We start from the raw sequence: 18,918 nt of genomic DNA, 5'->3' as shown, positions 1-18,918 counted from the left end.
AATGCCATATTGGTTTTATTTCTAAGCTATGACAAGTCAATGCCATACTGGTGTTACTTTCTTGACACAGCCAATGCCTTATTGGATTTACTTCTTGACACAGACAATGTCATATTGGTTTTATTTCTAAGCTATGATACAGACAATGCCATATTGGTTTTACTTCGAAGCAATGAAACAGTCAATGCCATATTGGTTTTATTTCTAAGCTATGACACAGTCAATGCCATACTGGTTAACTTCTTGACACAGACAATGCCATATTGGTTTTACTTCTTGACACAGACAATGCCATACTGGTTTTACTTCTAAGCAATGACACAGTCAATGCCATATTGATTTTATTTCTAAGCTATGATAAAGTCAATGCCATATTTGCTTTACTTCCAAGTTATAACACAGACAATACCATATTGGTTTTTGTATGTGACTGAAGTATCAAATCTATTTGATGTTATAGATTTTATATCACCCCAGAAGATATCTTTTACTTGGGTAAAATCTGGCAACTGTGTTGAAAAACTAGCTATTTTAAATTTGGTCAGTTATATATTAGTGACTACAGATCTAGGTTATAAAGTGGTAAACTTTTATAAGATCGAGTTTTGTGATCTCACTCCGAGACCAATATTCTGCTAAAATTTCTCTACTTCTGAAAATTCCATCCACATGACATATTTCCCTCTCACCATTTTTCTAAGTACATCCATAATGATGCCTCTACTTACCCTAGCCCAAGAAAAGTCCATAGGTACTGTCGGTGGGGCTTGCTCTGCCTTGGGGACTATGATGCCATCAGCAACAAGATTGTCATACACCTCTCTGAAGAGAAGAAGTGAGTAAGAATATGTAATCTTATTATAACATCAGGTGTATAACAAAACACAGACAATTCAGAATATATGAATGAAATAAAATGTAATCCTACGGGTATATAAACAAAACATAGACAACAGAAGTCGATATGAAACATAACAAAACGTTTAGGATGGCTTTTACTGTGTTTAGGCTCCAGACTATTGGGATTATTATGTGGCCAGTTTAGACGGAATCGCCTGAGAGTGTGTCTAGGCTCCACTAAACGGGGATTAATATGCTGCCAGTTTCTACAGGGGATCACTTACAGAAAGTTTCATGGTGACTAGGCACCACTATGTTGGGATTAATCTTTAGCCAGGTTGTGCCGGGGACCATTTGAAGTAAGTCTCACTGTGTTTAGGCTTCACTATATTGGAATTATTCTGAGGCTAGATTTTAGAGGGCACAATATGAGGAAAGTTTAGGATACACTCATGAAAATGTTTAATCCACAGTATTGTGCAACATTTGACTTTCACACCAATCTTACTTGATAAGTGTTCCCAGTTCATCAAAACTTCTTGGTACATGGGCACCTGCCTCACGAAGAGCTTTGTTTTTCGCCTCTGCAGTCTCAGCTTCAGCATTTGCACATGATCCTGCATGACCAAACTGTACCTGTTGGTTAAAGAAAGGTTTAATTAACTTAAAAACAAAAATGTGGACAAGTATGCTTTGACAGGATGCTGTAAACGGCATAAGAGAAAACTCAAAAAGTTTGCATCATCATAGTCAGAACGCTAATCTGACAATTACCCCATGCTGGAGTAACAAAAATAAAAAGGGAGATGTCCCTGGAAGGTGAAAATAGAGAGAGAGAAGGGAGATAAGTCCATGGAAGGTGACAATAATACAAAGACGGGAGACACGTCTGTTATTACAATATTGAAACAGACCTGCCAACCCTGACAAGTCCGTCTCATTAAGGCTGTTGATTTTTTTCCCCGTAAGATTGGCCAGTTTTCGGTAAGGTGTAACAAAATATTAATAACTGCTAATGTAAAGCTGGAAAACGTAATTAAAAGTTTGACGCAGCGACGATAAACATTATGTTCAACTGAAAAGTTTGTAAAGTACGCACAGACTTTATTTACCGCTAGTACAACTGCATAAACTTTAGTTCCAAACCCTATGCAACTCAATGGCTTGCTGCTATCTCTCAACTTGACATAATTCTTGGAAGTTTTTTTCCATTTCACATGATGACGGCAATCATATCTCCAGCCACGAGACATACTCAAACTGGCACATGATGTTCAATAGACGTAATTGTGTCCTTTCCAGCTTTTATTCACAAGAATCTCAATACTCCTTTTTATTCCTCCATTTTTTTTAAAAATTCTATAATAAACAGTTTGATCATGCAGATTCTTTGCATGAACAAATAGGTGCAGTTTAAAGCATCTGGAGTGCTGCTGTAAAGTTAGTTTGGTTCCCTGACTTATTTCACTAACCTAATATGAAATACAGATCCATATCAAATACATATTAACTGATTATCCAGATTTTTCAGCAACTATCATTTTTCTGTAGCTTTTGCGTGTAAGTCTGTATTTTAAGGGTAATTTTTATATGACTTATGGCAAAATCGTAAGAGTTGGCAGGTCTATTGAAAACATTTGCCTTATTTATTTTGACAAACATCTCATATTTGCATCCATTATTGGTTGCATAAAAGAGGCAATGATAAAAGAGAGCTATAAACCATTAGAATCAGATGTAAGACGAATGATTAGTGTCTTAAGACTAGAGCTACCAATGGGTATGATGATGTATGGGTACACAAAGCTTGATCTCTTCGTGATGAAAGTTATTACAAATCTATGGTCTTCAAATAAGTAACAGAAAGAGTGAAAAGCAACAAGTTTTGTAAAATTCAATAAATATTTGATTTTCCTACAATACAAAATGAAAAATGTGAAAACAATGTATGGTATTGCAAAATAAATCCCAAATAATCCCAGAATTTCTAATACAAGTTTTGAAAAAACTTTAGAGGTATTCCAAAATAAATCCAATGCTGAAGATGTTGATGTAACTGAAGAAGCCTGTGTCGTGGTGACGTGCCAAGTCTTTTGCTGGATAATACAATCCAAGCATGTATCCTTATTTGAATTTCACTATAAATCCAAGTCTTTTCCAAAAATGTCATTTTGAGCACTTTGTAATGCCAGAGAAGAATAACTTGAATCAAATAATTTGAATGAATATATTCCAGCCTAAATGAAATACTGTACACAACAAGAATACAATTGATTTTGCTTAGATCTTACAGCATAAATAATTAATTTTTCCAGCAAAAAAATGTATATAAGAAGACGTAAAAAGGAATTCCAGATAAGGGTCAAAGGTCAAATAGTTATCCAATGTTGTTTAGAAAAATGTCACTGATCTTGGAGAAAGTCAGCAATTAGATACAATATTACATTACCAATAGCATATAATTAAATAAATAAAAAAATAACAATCAATGCAAATTAAATATATGTAACAAGGCTTGACTCCTTAATATCAAATATCTTTAAAGTTACAGAGTGATGGTGTATGGGTATACAAAGATTGATCCATTAAGGATTATTGGAAGTAACTTTTGTGTTGTGTCCCCCACCCCATTCTGAAAATCCTTACTATAAATGTGTTGCAAATAAGACTTAAAATATCTCCTAAAGTATAAAAATGAACACTAACATTTCATTATTGTTTATTATTTATTAAGTTGGCTAGTTTCTTTAGTGTATGATTTACAACTAATTTCTTAAGTGGTGGAGCTAATTTTCTGTGGTCTAACACTGCTCAGAAAGTGATATAACTTCCAGTCAAGGTAGGCTTCACAATATTCACAGTTGTTTCTGATACATTACTTTCTGATATTTTTTTCTTACGAGATTTCAGTTTCAAACATACGAATTTAGGTACACATGCTTATTGTTAATTATTACTATCATGCCAACTGAATTGTAGTTAGAACAATTACTTACAAAACAAAAACCAATTTACCATTCTTGAAGTAGAGGGCACAGACAGTAATTCAGTTCCCATAGTCTGTGATGTTAATGTTGACCAAATTACTATACCTTCATGGTAAGATCAGCAAAAAATGTTTACATTTTATGAATGGTTCATCCACTGGGAACTTTTTCAAGAAATTATTACACCATGTGCGTCATTTTTTAAAATAATGTTCTTGCAAGTGCCCACTATAAAAATCTGACCTGGTGATGTCTCCCTATTACATCCAGTAGTACCTGTGCAGAGATCAAACTAAAATGATTCAAGGCTGAAGCCCACAACTGCATACAATTTACCTATAGATTAGTTTTTTCATAATAATTATGGCATTTTTTCTGGTAAATATTTCCAGCTAATCAATTACCTTCATACTCTGGCATATATTATTTGTATACCACCCACAACAGACTGGTTTCATTACTCACAAAATAATTTCAATGCTGTGATCTAAATGGGAGAGAAGAGTGGATCAGAAATACAAAATTACCAAAAAGAGAAATGAAAGTCGTAAGCTTCTGATAATTGATATCTAGACTTCCATTCCAATCCCTAAAAAAGGAATGACAGATGGACTAACTTGCTTGTGGAAGGGACTGTTAATACCATGTTCCCATGGAGCAATTTTAATATACAAGAAAGGAAATATTTTGGCAGAACGTACCTCAGAAGTGAACATTTTGGCACAAGTTCCAATGCACCAAGCCACCAAAGGCTTGGTAATACGCCCATCTTTCATGGCTTGTGTTATTCTGTATTCTTCCACTCCTCCAACCTGAAGTTGCACAAAATTACATAGTTAAGTTTTACCAGGAATTACTGTATATACTCAACTGTGTTAGTGATTTAGATTTTTAATGAAGCTTTAACAATTTTAGTCATATTGCTACAAAGTCTGCAGTGTGACAGTTTACAGTGACGTCTAGCACTGGGGCATCATGAAGCAGATGTGGCATTATGATCAACCCAGTCATATTATCCTGACACTAGGCCAACCAGTCTTGACACTAACTTTTTAATGCTTGGCACCAACTGAGGTCACTGTAACATTTTTATAAGTCATTGGTATTACTTTTCCAACGAATGAACCCACAACCTCCCGCATCCAAACTGGATGCTACAATTAGGCCACTGCAGCAGTATATACTCAAATGTAAGTTCAATCCAACTGCAAATTGCATGGATCCAGACCTGCCAGAACATATGATAACAGACCATGGTCTGTTATATGATGCCATATCATAGTCCATTATATAACAGATCATGGCCTATCAAATGACAACAGATCATGCTCTATTGCATGATGACAGATCATGTCCTATCATATCTTGAAATATCATGGTCTATTATATGACATATCATGGTCCATCATATGAAGACAGATTGTGACCTATCATACGATGACAGATCATGGTCTATTGCATGATGACAGATCATGTCATATCATATCTTGAAATATCATGGTCTATTATATGACATATGGTCCATCATATGAAGACAGATTGTGACCTATCATACGATGACAGATCATGGTCTATTGTGAGACAGATTATGGGCTATCATGTGATGACAGATCATGCTCTGCTGCATGTCAGAGCTGGTCAATTAAGCAATGACAGATTGTGGCCTATCATATGACTGCAGCTGAATCCAATTTGTATATTTTATATGGTAGCAAAAAATGGTTTTGTATACCACAAGAAAACTCTAAAACACTTAAAGATAAACTATTTGTCTTGCAGTTCCTAACTGTGCTCCCTTAAAATTAGTGTGTGTGTGTGTGTGTGTGTGTGAGAGAGATAGAGAGAGAGAGAGAGCATCCATGTAAAGATGACAGAAGTATAATAAGCAGGCAAGATACAAACAGCATTTAAAACAAGATAAACATTTTATGAGATTCTCACATCTGGTACTTTAACTTACAAACACCATCTAACTATATTTAACTATATTTAACTTACACCATCTAACTATATGTAACTTCACCATCTAACTATATTAACTTAGCAAGCAACTCTATCTAAATATATTTAACTTACACCATCTAATAACTTTCTAAAAACCATCAAACTATACTTAATGTACTAACATCATCTAACATATTAACACCATCTAACCATATTAACACCATCTAACCATATTAACTTATAAACATGATCTAACTATATTTAACATATTAATGTCATCTAACTATATTTAATACCAAATAACCATATAACAGAAAAATAGTATTCATTCAGATATCTTTTCTGCCATATCAAGAGCTTCGGATTACAAAAAACTCAACTGACAAAGTAAATAATAAAAATCTATCTAATGCCTTAAAATACAAACAATTCAAGTTATTCCACATCTCTGTATGCTGTAAATGTATGTAATTAACATTTCATGTTATTTAATGTCTTTGTGTTATAAATATCAGAACATTTCAGGTTATTCCACGTCCTGTGTTGTAAATGTATGCCATAACATTTCATATTATGCATTGCAAATACATGTTACATCATTTCTAGTTACTCTATGTTTCTGTGTGTTGCAAATGTATTTCATGAAAGTAGTTTGCTGTTTGTAATGCAAATGAAGCATTAGACACAGGTATCTGGACCAAGCCTCTCTTTGATCTAACTTTACTGAATTCATGTTTACCTCTCCCAATAATACAAGCATCTTCACATCCGGCTCATTCTGGTAGCGTATTAAGTGGTCCATGAATGTAGTGCCCGGGTACCTGGGGAAAACAGGAGACCTTGTGAGGACTTTGCACTCATCTAAATAAACTAAAGATGTAGGCTTTGGCATACAATTTAATCGTGTAGCTCACAAAAAGATACATTCAATGATCAGTTTAACTGATATTTTAAGCCAACAAAAACAAACTTGCATCAAATTTCGAAGGGGATTTTTAGTTATAAAAGGTTAGTTTGCAGAAACACATATCACTAATTTAATACTGTTACAGACCAGTGTGACTTAGGTATCCACGTAAAAACAGACAGAATGCTAGATCAGGAGATGATGCTAACAAAAATGGTAACTTTCCATGTGGAGACAATGATATAGAATAGGCCTGGTACTTCTGTCCAGCATGTCTTAGAGTTAACTAACTGTGAACTGTTTTGACCCGGGATGTGCTCCATGGTGATGTTCCAGCCAATAAGGTCTTGACATTTTTAAAAGATTACAACTTATATATATAAAAAATTGGCCTGGTGTTTCAAGGCTTGAACCTTCTTGCCTCTGTATTTTTATACTAATTTTGGAACACATGGACTTACTCTCACTTATAATATATAGTCTGGAAAGTGTCATTAGTTTTACACATTCAAGCTTACTCTGCACTGTGCTCTATATATAGTCTGGAAAGTGTCATTAGTTCTTACACATTCAAGCTTACTCTGCACTGTGCTCTATATATAGCCTGGATTGTGCCAATGCGCTATTAGTCCTTGCACATTCAAACTTAATCTGAAACACACACAATATTGTACTAATATACCAATAGTCTTTATACATTCGAACACACTTCATTTTTTTAAAGGTGTTGCAAAGTAAAGTTAAATATGGATACCTACTCCATCCTAATGATTTTCAGCACCAAACTGAGGATGCTCTCCTAGATCTTTACCCTCATAATCATTTTCTAATCCATTCATGTTGACATCCTTCACTGTCTCTGATAGCAATTCTTTCATACACTCAAACAGCTTTCAGGGTGATGCCTTCCCTGCCCCCTATAGCAATTCCTTCATCCACCCCATTAGTGTTCAGGGTGATGCCTTATTTGTTCCCTCCTACAGAAATTATTTCATACACCCCATTGTGTTCAGGGTGATTGCCTTACCTGACCCTTCTGATAGCAATACACTCCATTAGTGTTCAGGGCAATGCCTTACCTGTCCCTTATTATAGCAACCCTTTCATACACTCCATTAGCATTCCTGGCAATGACTTACCTGTCCCCAATTAAGGCAACCCTTTCATACAGTCCATTAGTGTTCAGGGTGATGCCTTCCCTGTTCCCTCCTATACAAAATCTTTCATACACTCCATTAGTGTTCAGGGTGATGCCTTACTTGTTCCCTCCATTACCAATTCCTTCATAGACTCCATTAGTGTTCAGGGTGATGACTTATCTGTCCATTCCTATAGCAATTCCTTCATAGACTCCATTAGTGTTCAGGGTAATAACTTACCTGTCCATTCCTATAGCAATTCCTTCATAAACTCCATTAGTGTTCAGGGTGATGACTTACCTGTCCATTCCTATAGCAATTCCTTCATAGACTCCATTAGTGTTCAGGGTAATGACTTACCTGTCCATTCCTATAGCAATTCCTTCATAAACTCCATTAGTGTTCAGGGTAATGACTTACCTGTCCATTCCTATAGCAATTCCTTCATAAACTCCATTAGTGTTCAGGGTAATGACTTACCTGTCCCCTCCTATAGCAATTCCTTCATAGACTCCATTAGTATTCAGGGCAATGATGTTGTTCAACTCATTTGACATTCCACCTGACCTGGATACATAGGCCACACTGAAATGGAATGGATTAAAATTTATACATAGGCCACACTGAAACGGAATGGATTAAAATTTATATGTAGGCCACACTGACACAGAGTTTATTATCAGTTTCCTGAAGAAGTTCCAAATGTGTAATAAAATGATTGTTTCCTATAGAAAGCTTGCAAAATTCCACTATCAGCAACAGTGTACAATGATTTCAAACTTGCATGTCTATAAATGATTGTTTCCTATGGAAAGCTTACAAAATTCCACTATCAGCAACAGTGTACAATAATTATTTCCTATGGACAGCTTGCAAAATTCCACAATCAGCTTGTATAGAAGATATGCATAGCTTGTATAGAAGACATGCATAGCTTGTATAGAAGACATGCATAGCTTGTATAGAAGACATGCAAAAACTGTATAAAAGAAATGCATAGTTTGTATAGAAGACATGCATAGCTTGTATAGAAGACATGCAAAAACTGTATAAAAGAAATGCATAGTTTGTATAGAGGATGTGCATACACTGTATAGAAGACATGCATAGCTTGTATAGAAGACATGCATGTCTGGTATAGAAGACATGCATAGCTTGCATAGAAGATGTGCATAGCTTGAATAAAGACATGCATAGCTTGTATAGAAGACATGCATGTCTGGTATAGAAGACATGCATAGCTTGTATAGAAGACATGCATGTCTGGTATAGAAGACATGCATAGCTTGTATAGAAGATGTGCATAGCTTGAATAAAGACATGCATAGCTTCAATAGACGACATGCATAGCTTGTATAGAAGACATGCATGTCTGGTATAGAAGACATGCATAGCTTGTATAGAAGACATGCATAGCTTGTATAGAAGACATGCATGTCTGGTATAGAAGACATGCATGTCTGGTATAGAAGACATGCATAGCTTGTATAGAAGATGTGCATAGCTTGAATAAAGACATGCATAGCTTCAATAGACGACATGCATAGCTTGTATAGAAGACATGCATAGCTTGTATAGGTGATGTGCATAAACTGTATAGAAGACATGTATATAGAAGACATGCATGGCTTATACAGAAGACATTCATGGCTTGTATAGAAGATGTGCATAGCTTGTATAGAAGACATGCATAAACTGTATAGAAGACATGCATAGCTTGTATAGACGATATGCATAGCTTGAATAAAGACATGCATAGCTTCTATAGAAAACATGCATAGACTGTATAGACAACATGCATAGTTTGTTTAAAACTGAAAGGGCATCATGCTAGAAGGCTTTATAAAGTTTTTTGTTTTTTTGGGGCAGAAATCATTTAAATGCTTCTATTTTCAGTAACAGTAATAGTTAGATGACTGATCAGCAACATCTATTCAAAGTTTAATGGCCTTTTTTCAATCAAATCTGGTAAATGTTTGTTTTGGTTTTTGAGAAGAACATGTTTGCAAATTTGTATATATTTTGTTACAGTGGCCATGTTAGGTGTCAGATTGGTATCAACCATATAAATATGAAATCGCTTTACATTAGGATGATCTCTACTACATTTTGCTGAAATTGCTTCATTAGCTTAAAAGAAGCTGAAAATAGTGAATGCAGATGGATCTTCACTGTACACAGTGTCATGCCATTAATTCACCTTGTCCTCAGTCTTGTGAAGAAACAATTAATCTCACAACATACTATTTCCTTCCCCCACCCATGAGATGTCATAACAACCTCCTAAATAGTAGCTGAAAATGTACGACATCCAATAACTGTGACACCAGTCCATCACAGGTTAACCCTAGCAGAGACTTACAAACATTTACAGCTGGAGAGATCAGAGCAAACTGGCTTGTCAAAAGTGCTTTGCTAAATGGCAAAACATATACGATCTAGACGTAACAAGAATCCCACGTCAACTATGCACACTTTCTCCTCTAGCTTAAGAATAAAACAACAAAATTTATGGCTATTTTTATCCGTGGGTGGAGAATGCTTACCTGCCTGGCCTGTAGAGTTTGGAAGATAGAATATTGTCTAGCATCCCTCCTGTGTTGCCAATCTTAAGACAACCTGGCTTAACTCCACCCACCTGAAGAAAAAAAAGTACCATACAGCATAGAGATCACAATATTACGAACTGAAGTGAATATTCATAAAAGGCAAGGACAAAAATATGAGCTGAAGTGATAAAAATGAATATTTATAAAAGGTGAGGACAAAATTATGAGCTGAAGTGATAAAAATGAATATTTATAAAAGGTGAGGACTAAATTATGAGCTAAGTAATAAAAATGAATATTTATAAAAGGTGAGGACAAAATTAAGAGCTGAAGAGATAAAAATGAATATTTATAAAAGGTGAGGACAAAATTATGAGCTGAAGTGATAAAAATGAATATTTATAAAAGGTGAGGACAAAATTATGAGCTAAGTAATAAAAATGAATATTTATACAAGGTGAGGACAAAATTATCAGCTACAGGAAGAACACAATTACTGACTGAAATTAAGACCAAAAGTTACTTATCAAACTAAAATTCTGGCTATGCTTTGTCTACATTTCCACTACTGTCCAAGAAATCAATATCTCAGTTTTAAAGTCATGTTTGAAGCATTCCCAATCTGCTTCATCACATTTTTATAGTTCCTGTATGTCAAGATTCAGTTCATGAAAACAACTGCCATTATCATGACGAATAATCAGGGCAGTTTCACGTGCTTTTCAAAGCATGTGAATACAGGGGTTATGGATTTCATGAGAAGCTATAACACTAAAAGAGATAGGCATACTAGTTACACTGACTAGGTATAGTCCAAAATGTTCCTGAAATGGGCATGCTAGTTAGAATGACTAGGTCTAGTCCAAAATGTTCATGAGATTGGCATACCAGGTAATGTGACAGGTTAAAAAAATTTGAAAATTTGTAAACAATAGACAAAAGTAAGCCTAAGGTCATACACATGACCGCCATCTGCCCAAAAGCCAAATACAAGAGCAGCAAGCCAAGAGATCTGGCTCAGTAGGATTCTTTTGGCAGGAATTTCTTCCGATGTTGTTGACAATATCTGATCTTAATGGGACGTCTCTGCATGAAGACGACACAGCTGCTCAAGCTTATACTGCAAGTGAAATATTAATGAAATTGAAAGCAAGCTTAATTCTCATATTACCAATTTTCAACTTTGTGTACCAAATGCTGTGCTCGAAATTCTATACCCCTCCAACCTAGAACATGATTTTACAACTTGGAACAACATGGGAAAAAAGAAAGAAAAAAAAGCAATCCTTGTATACTGTGGACAGGCCTAATGTGTCGTTGATGACAAACTTCTATGAATCACAGAAGAGGATACATTCATGAAATAAGCAAATCAACACTCTATGAGGCAAAATTTCCTTTTATTGTAAAAGAATCCAGCATTTTTAATGCCAAAATCATAATTACTTTTAAAAGTTTAATGTTTTCTCATTTTGATTAATGTTCCAAAATTAATGGACAATGTTCAACTTATCTTTAAATGCAATGAAATCACGCAAAGAAGGTTCCAAGAATTCTTTCAGTGACAGCAAGGACAGATTGCCAGAAAATATGAGGCTAAATTTTAGAGAATGTTAGTATTTAACTCACTGTAGCTGGTCCAATGATATGTACTCCTTTCTCATCTGCCATTTTGATCAGCTGACGGGTCAGATTCTCTGGAATACCCTCTGCAATTATTGCAATCATTCTGATCTACAAAATAAAATAGCAGAATTTACTTAAGCTTGGATTTTTAAGTTATTTCCAAGCTAACACCAACTAAATTTTCCTTTTTATACCACCAACACCCACTAGATTTATATTTTGAAAACACCAATGCCCCCACTGGACATGTGTTTTTAAAACACCGATGGTGCCACTACAGCCAATCAAATACAAATGTATAACAATTTGGAAAAAACAACTTGGCAAAATGATATAAGTCTTTAAATGCATAATGTGTCCATTACCAATTAGACATGTCTAAGTTTTACTGACCTAAAAGACAAGACTAATTAACTCTTTAAATGCATAACAGAAAAATTTGCCAATTAGACATACCTGTGTTGGTCTTACTGACCTAAAAGAAGACTAATTAACTCTTTACATTATTTTACTGCACTAATGACTCACCTGTGGATAGTTCATGGTTTCAACAGTGCTCTCATAGGCAGAGCGCAGAGATGCAAAGCTTATCATGACGTCTGCATTGGGATGCTTCTTCATGGCATCTGCCATGTTCTTGTACACTGAAAATATCCATTTCACATGTCAGCTGAATACATAGGAAATAGATGGCGATGGTCTGCATATCAGAAAATCAGTAACAAGTTTATACTCTGTTCACTTAAGCACTTTCGCATCCTCATCACGGATGCTCTTCAGGCATATACTCTACAACTTTTATTCGTTTAATTACTTTCACATCATCGTCATGGATGCTCTTCAGGAAGATAGAAAAGTTGGTAATTAAACAGAAAATCAGTAACATGTTTATATTCTATTCATTTAAGCACTTTCGCATCATCATCATGGATGCTCCTTGGGCAGATACATTATGTGTGTGTCTACCCGAAAGATGATGTGAAAGCACTTGAAGGAATAAAGTTTGAATGTATTACTGATGACTATTTTATATATATATATATATATATATATATATATATATATATATATATATATATATATATATATATATATAAAATAATCTGACTACAAACAGTGCAAAACTAGTATCTAACTAGCCAAAGCGTTTTGACTCTTAATGAGTTTTTTTTAAAAAGGCAAATACAAAACATAAACAAGACAAACAAAATAAACAGAAAAACCATTGTCTTTGCAAAACTTTACATGACTATGACTTGTTGCAGATGCTGGACGATATTTCATTTTGACCTAGAAATCAATAGTGTAGCTGTAATGTACAAAGCCAACTGATCACATCAATTTAGTTTCTGGGGAATAAATTAGTAGATAATCAAGTCTGCTCATTATAAACATGGTAAGAATTCGATGGGAAAAATGTAAGCAGATTGTCCTGGCAGACAATCAAATTTATTACAGAATTAAGCTTGAGGCCTTCTTAAAATGAATTTTGCCCTGACAGTTATCTTTTCTAATTTGTAAATAATATCTATCAATACAGAGTTTACTTACCTGGAATGAGAATTTCTTTATGACCCCAGTAGAACTTCTGTTTGTGGTCCCCTCTGTAAAATGTGTGGAAAAAAAGAGTAACATACTATCACTTGAGTACAAATTCAGTTGAGTATTCAATCCGACTGTGAACAAATTGTGTTGAGTATTCGATCCAACTGTGAACAAATTCTGTTGAGTATTCAATCCAACTGTGAACAAATTCTGTTGAGTATTCAATCCAACTGTGAACATATTTAAGTGTAGTCTATCCAACTGTGAACAAATTCATTTGAGTGTATTCTATCTGACTGTGAACAAATTCACTTGAGTGTACTCTGTGAACATACTCACTTCAGCAGTCTCCCTATCTGTGAACAACATAACTCACCTGAGCATAGTCTACCTAGCTGTGAACATATTCACTTGTGAGTAATATACCCAACTGCATACACAAGATAACAATGTGCTGTTAGATTAGGGACTGCACTGTTATTTCACTGATTTCAAGCAAACAGCAAGGATGCGTGTGTCATTTGGATTTTTAACATAGCTTTAACAATTTTCCAGTCATATCGCTACGATGTCTGCAGTGTGGCAGTTTATAGAGATGTCTAGCACTAGCGCATCATGCCGCAGACATGTAGCATCATGTCGCACCCAGTCACATTATCCTGACAAAAGGCCGAACAGTCCTAACACTAACCTCTTAATGCTGAGCGCCAAGTGAAGCAGCAGCAAGGATGCAGCTTTATGGGCAAATAATGTGAATAACACAGTAGTTGCCATGACAATGTCATGCTTCTACCTGCTATAATGATAATATGTGAATAACACAGTAGTTGTCAAGATAGTGTCCTTATTTGTACCTATTGTAATGATATAACGTGAATAAGATAGTAGTTGCCATGACATAACACAGTAGTCGCCATGACATAACACAGTAGTCATCATAATATAACACAGTAGTTGTCATGTCAGTGTCATGTCTGTACCTGCTGTAATGATACAATGTGGATAGTACTATAGTCAGCACGGATTCTAAAGAAATAAGACAATCACAGGTCAACCTTCAAAGATGCAATTTACAATTCTGAGAGAGAATACATGCACTTAAAACAAGAAAACTTGTAAGTTATTATTCTTCATTCGTCTGTAGTCATGTTGTTCATTCTCATGTATTATTTATCTTCTGCATTTGTGTTAATTGTTTATGAAATGCATTTGTCATTTGTTCCATTTTTGAGTACTATGTGCAATCAATATAATCCATCAGTGCAGGAAAGGAAAATTCCACTGAAGGGTCGGAAATCTGATTCAGGCACAAAGCTGTGCTGATGTCTGACACAAAAGTTCTTGCGGGTAGAAATTTCCTATCCTACACTGAAGCATAATGACTGAATCATTTTTTCACATTTCTGAATGAAAAATAAGGTCCAAAGCAAAAACGGTCTACTGGAAATACTGATGTAACTTTTACATGGCAGAACACCCACTGACTGAAAGCTTCCTTATCCTAAGAAAATGCATAACAAATAATGTATATACTGAAAAATAAAGTGTTAAATTTCAGTGACATTTTAGCAGATTTTAGCTTTCAAAGAACAGTGGTAGAAATCACTATGGTAATGGTAATACACAGCATCTTAAATGTGTACTGCAGACAGCTTGTACAATGAAACAAATGTGAACAGGTAAAAAAAATGAAGTTCACTTTAACTGATAAGATCACCTGAGACAGACAAAAATAATGAAATAGTCCTCAATTCAACTTTGATCAAGAACATATCTACCTTACAAAAGTAATAATAATATGAATTTTCAAAAATAACATTTTAATCAATTACTTTTTCAACTCAAAACAGACAAAAGTAGCCATGCATATAGCAAGGTCAACCTGTTTGTAGAACACTTAACTTGAACTATTGGTTGTTTTAGTACGTAAAGAAGTTACAATTAATGTTTAGTATGTAAATGTGTTACTATTCATGTTTAGCATGTAAATGTGTTACTATTCATGTTTAGTATGTAAATATGTTACAATTAATATTCTGTATGTAAATGGATTACAATTCATGTTTAGTGTCTAAATGTACTACAATTTATGTTTAGTATGTAAATGTGCTATAATTCATGTTTAGTGTGTAAATGTATTACAATTCATGGTTAGTGTATAAATGTATTACAATTCATGTTTAGTGTGTAAATGTATTACAATTCATGTTTAGTGTATAAATGTATTACAATTCATGTTTAGTGTATAAATGTATTACAATTCATGGTTAGTGTATAAATGTATTACAATTCATGTTTAGTGTGTAAATGTATTACAATTCATGTTTAGTGTATAAATGTATTACAATTCATGTTTAGTGTATAAATGTATTACAATTCATGTTTAGTGTGTAAATGTATTACAATTCATGTTTAGTGTATAAATGTATTACAATTCATGTTTAGTGTATAAATGTATTACAATTCATGTTTAGTGTATAAATGTGTTAATATTCATGTTTAGTGTATAAATACATCACAATTCATGTTTAGTGTGTAAATGTATTACAATTCATGTTCAGTGTATAAATGTATTACAATTCATGTTTAGTGTGTAAATGTATTACAATTCATGTTAAGTATGTAAATGTGTTACAATTCATGTTTATTATGTAAATGTGTTATAATTCATGTTAAGTATGTAAGTTGTTGTTGTATGATTTAACGCCATTTTTCAGCACATGATAGGCTATACATGGCGGCCAGTATTAATGGTGGAGGAAGAACCCGGGAAAACCCCAGAAAGAACCACCCACCCACGAGAAGCTGCTGGCAAGCTTTCTCACATACCCACATTGGCTGAATCCGAGACTTGAACCCACATAGACAGAGGTGAGATGGCAGTGATCCGTAATGGAGAACGCTTTAGACCACTCGGCCACTCGGGGCCGTGTTAAGTATGTAAGTGTGTTACTATTAATGTTCCATATGTAAATGTGTTACGGGGCCCAGAGTGGCCGAGTGATCTAAAGTGCTCTCCGTTATGGATCACTGCCATCTCACCTCTGTCTGCGTGGGTTTGAGTCTCAGATTCAGCCAATGTGGGTATGTGAGAAAGCTTGCCAGTAGATTCTCAAGGGTCGGTGGTTCTTTCCAGGGTTTACCCAGGTTCTTCCTCCACCATTAACACTAGCCGACATGTATAGCCTATCGTGTGCTGAAAAATGGCATTAAACCCTACAACAACAACAATAAATGTGTTACTATTAATGTTTAGTATGTAAATGTGTTACTATTAATGTTTAGTATGTAAATGTGTTACTTTTAATGTTTAGTATGTAAATGTGTTACTATTAATGTTTAGTATGTAAATGTGTTGCAATTCATGTTTAGTATGTAAATGTGTTACTTTTCATCTTTAGTATGTGAATGTGTTACTGTTAATGTTCAGTATGTAAATGTGTTGCAATTCATGTTTAGTATGTAAATGTGTTACTTTTCATCTTTAGTATGTGAATGTGTTACTATTAATGCTTAGCATGTAAACATAATTTTTAGAATACTATTTCCAAGCTGTAACATTACCGATGTGATACCATTCTTTGAAAACTATTTCCAAGCTATATCAATACCAACGAGACACCATTCTTTAAACTCTACTTTCAAGCTATATTAAAAACAATGAGGAACGATTTTTGAACACTATTTCCAAGCTACACCTTTACCAACCAGAGACCTATGTTTGAACAGAATTATTATATCAATACCAATAAGACACCATTCTTTGAAGACCATTTCCATGCTATATCAATACCAAAGAGAAATAATTTTTAACACTATTTCCTAATAAGAAATGAAAAAATCCATGTATTGACGTATGATGGAAATTCCAAACTCCAGATCAGAATTTGATCCATGTGTTGACATGACTGGGAAATAGCATCATCCGGATAAGACTTTGAGCCATGTGTTTGACATGATGGGGAAATCCTACCGTCCAGATAGAGTTTGATCCATGTGTTGACATGATAGGGAAATCCTACCCACCAGATAAGAGTCTGATCCATGTGTTGACATGATAAGGAAATCCTACCATCCAGAAAGAGTTTGATCCATGTGTTCATGAATGTAAGAAAGACAGGAAAACCTCATTCCTTCCTATAAATTCTGACAATTGCTGAATAAAACTGTTCATCATAATGTTCACATTTTCTACACTGGAAAAAAAAAGAAATGCAGATAATCAAAACTTAAAACTCAGAAAGTTCACAATTCAAACTTACGTAAATGGATAAACCATTGCCTCAACCGAGGGTTCCTTTCTAGAACAGACATAGTCAAAGTCAAGCATGCCCTGGACAGCCCGCTGCTGCATGCCCCAGACGATACACTTTGTGCTTGCAGTAAACAGCGTTTGGGAGGGTGTTGGTAGCACTGAGCTCTGTAACTGTTGAATAAGATTTGCTGAAGGTGTGCGACCTAGCTCACCTGAACCACGCCGACTGGTAGTAGGGGAGGCCTGATGTAAGAAAAAACAGTTGAAAGCTCATGTAGTTGACTCAATTCGACTTGATTAGACACCAGTTATTCTATTAATATAATTAACACTTTAGGAACAATGCTTGTACAATTTGTACAAGATATAAATCCAGGCAAAGTAATTTAGTATTTTTCATTAAAAACTCCAGTCTATGCCACAAGTTGACAATTATATGCATACAAAGTGTTTATTAACAATTTCTTTGAGAGAAAAAATTCAGCAACTTCAAAAGTTCTATTTCTCTTATCTCCTATAACAGTGAATACATGATGGGAGAAAAACTGTACATAAAAAGAACCAGTTCCAGTAGCATTGGCTGCATCACAAGGTCTTGTTTATTACATATATAATTTGCTTGGCAGGCCCCTGAAGGAAAAACAAATTCCCTTAAAAAAATAGTTTTAATAAAAATAGCCATTCAGGGGTGATACTCTACTAAATAATGATGGAAAATACTGAAAATCCTTGTTCATGCAAGTGAAACCCAGAATTCCTTTATGGCGGAAATTTTTTTATGAGGATTAGCGATCAGGCACCACAACTCTTCAAAGTGACAATGTAGACTACTTTCAATCAAACTAATTAAGGCCTCATGCCAAAAATTGTCTGACACCCAGAAAATCTTAGCAATTTTGGGAATAGTCTGGACAATGAGATAAGGAACAATATCAGGGGAGTTAATCATGTAAATGATTGCATAAGAATGCTGGAAATCAAACTCGTTCAAGGTCTTGTCAATCTGAAACTGCATGCCAAACTGAATAAATGTTGGTGAAATTACTTAATCAAAGTCTGGTGGATAAGTAATCAAAGGGCATCAAGTCCTTTTAATAGCCAATCAGATGAAAGATCTCCTCATTAG

At 34.7% G+C, this 18,918-nt stretch overlaps 1 protein-coding gene across 2 annotated transcripts in view; it reads right to left on the bottom strand.

Annotated features, from left to right (window-relative positions):
- Nucleotides 1-18,918, bottom strand: part of LOC149776619 (ATP-citrate synthase-like) — an 85,880-nt gene that overhangs the window by 21,575 nt on the left and 45,387 nt on the right. For both annotated transcript variants that reach the window (XM_089941120.1, XM_089941121.1), the window contains exons 14-23: nt 17,800-18,035; nt 13,544-13,596; nt 12,521-12,636; nt 11,996-12,100; nt 10,364-10,455; nt 8,298-8,402; nt 6,511-6,592; nt 4,529-4,639; nt 1,349-1,476; nt 729-822 (exon numbers count right to left, since the gene is read on the bottom strand). In XM_089941120.1, coding sequence (XP_089797246.1) covers nt 729-822; nt 1,349-1,476; nt 4,529-4,639; nt 6,511-6,592; nt 8,298-8,402; nt 10,364-10,455; nt 11,996-12,100; nt 12,521-12,636; nt 13,544-13,596; nt 17,800-18,035 — 1,122 coding nt within the window. The remainder of the gene's footprint in view (nt 1-728; nt 823-1,348; nt 1,477-4,528; nt 4,640-6,510; nt 6,593-8,297; nt 8,403-10,363; nt 10,456-11,995; nt 12,101-12,520; nt 12,637-13,543; nt 13,597-17,799; nt 18,036-18,918) is intronic.

Source organism: Sinohyriopsis cumingii, chromosome 18, assembly GCF_028554795.1.
Source record: "Sinohyriopsis cumingii isolate HCF-2022 chromosome 18, ASM2855479v2, whole genome shotgun sequence".
In the NCBI taxonomy this organism is placed as follows: Eukaryota; Metazoa; Mollusca; class Bivalvia; order Unionida; family Unionidae; genus Sinohyriopsis; species Sinohyriopsis cumingii.
This window is presented reverse-complemented; position numbering and strand designations above follow the sequence as displayed.